Source organism: Antrostomus carolinensis, unplaced genomic scaffold (assembly GCF_000700745.2).
Source record: "Antrostomus carolinensis isolate BGI_N321 unplaced genomic scaffold, ASM70074v2 scaffold49957, whole genome shotgun sequence".
NCBI lineage: Eukaryota > Metazoa > Chordata > Aves > Caprimulgiformes > Caprimulgidae > Antrostomus > Antrostomus carolinensis.
Window position 1 is genome coordinate 1 of NW_010326247.1, and position 1,624 is coordinate 1,624.

Sequence of the window (1,624 nt, forward strand, 5' to 3'; positions counted from 1 at the left end):
ACCCCAAAATGGATGGTGGGACCCCAAAACCTCATAGTGAGACCCAAAACCCCTATAATGAGACCCTAAAATGGATGGTGGGACCCCAGAACCTCATGGTGGGACCTCAAAACCCCATGGTAGAACCCAACATGTCATGGTGGGACCCCAAAACCTCATGGTAGGACCTCAGAACCCCATGATGGGACCCCAAAAGCTGATGGTGGGACCTCAAAACCCCATGGTAGGACCCCAAAACCCCATGGTAGAACCCAACATCTCATGGTGGGACCCCAAACTTGATGATAGAACCTCAAAACCTCATGGTAGGACCCCAAAACCTCCAGATGAGACCCCAGAACCTCATGGTGGGACCCCAAAACCACATGTTAGAACCCAAAACCCCATGATGAGACCCTAGAACCTCATGGTGGGACCCCAAACTTGATGATAGAACCTCAAAACCTCATGGTGGGACCCCAAAACCACATGTTAGAACCCAAAACCCCATGATGAGACCCTAGAACCTCATGGTGGGACCCCAAACTTGATGATAGAACCTCAAAACCTCATGGTGGGACCCCAAAACCCCATGAAGAGACCCCAGAACCTCATGATGAGACCCCAGAACCTCATGATGAGACCCCAGAACCACATGTTAGAACCCAAAACCCCATGATGAGACCCTAGAACCTCATGGTGGGACCCCAAACTTGATGATGGAACCTCAAAACCTCATGGTGGGACCCCAAAACCCCATGAAGAGACCCCAGAACCTCATGATGAGACCCCAGAACCTCATGATGAGACCCCAGAACCACATGTTAGAACCCAAAACCCCATGATGAGACCCTAGAACCTCATGGTGGGACCCCAAACTTGATGATGGAACCTCAAAACCTCATGGTGGGACCCCAAAACCCCATGAAGAGACCCCAGAACCTCATGATGAGACCCCAGAACCTCATGATGAGACCCCAGAACCACATGTTAGAACCCAAAACCCCATGATGAGACCCTAGAACCTCATGGTGGGACCCCAAACTTGATGATGGAACCCCAAACATGGTGGGGACCCCAAACTTGATGATGGAACCCCAACACCCCATGATGAGACCCCAAAACCCCATGGTGGACCCCCATACTCACGTAGCAGAACCTCCCCACCTTTCCTTACCCCACCACCACCTCCTCCTCTCACCGATGACCATCCCCATTGTCCTCTCTCTCCCCTCTTTGACCCCAGTTTGACCAGGGGGTGATGGTGGCCGTGGACTCTCGTGCCACGGCCGGTTCCTACATCGCATCTCAGACGGTTCAGAAGGTGATTGAGATCAACCCCTATCTCCTGGGGACCATGGCTGGTGGAGCGGCCGACTGTAGCTTCTGGGAGAGGTTGTTGGCTCGTCAATGTCGAGTCTACGAGCTGAGGAACAAGGAACCCATCTCGGTGGCCGCGGCTTCTAAGTTGTTGGCCAACATGGTGTATCAGTACAAAGGGATGGGCTTGAGTATGGGCACCATGATCTGCGGGTGGGACAAGAGGGGACCAGGTGAGGGGAACGGTGGTGGTGGTGGGGTCATGAAGGGGTTGGTGGTCATGGGGGGAGGTGGTTGGGTCTTGAGATGGGTGTTGGGTTGGTGG

General features: G+C 53.6%; 1 protein-coding gene across 1 annotated transcript; it reads left to right on the plus strand.

The window, feature by feature from the left end:
• Positions 1-1,240: 1,240 nt before the first annotated feature.
• LOC104527711 (proteasome 20S subunit beta 5) lies at positions 1,241-1,532 on the plus strand (the record flags this gene model as incomplete). The annotated part of the gene is made up of 1 exon (XM_010171506.2): positions 1,241-1,532. A coding segment is annotated over exon 1 (292 nt), but the record flags the coding sequence as incomplete, so codon positions are not given.
• Positions 1,533-1,624: the final 92 nt, after the last annotated feature.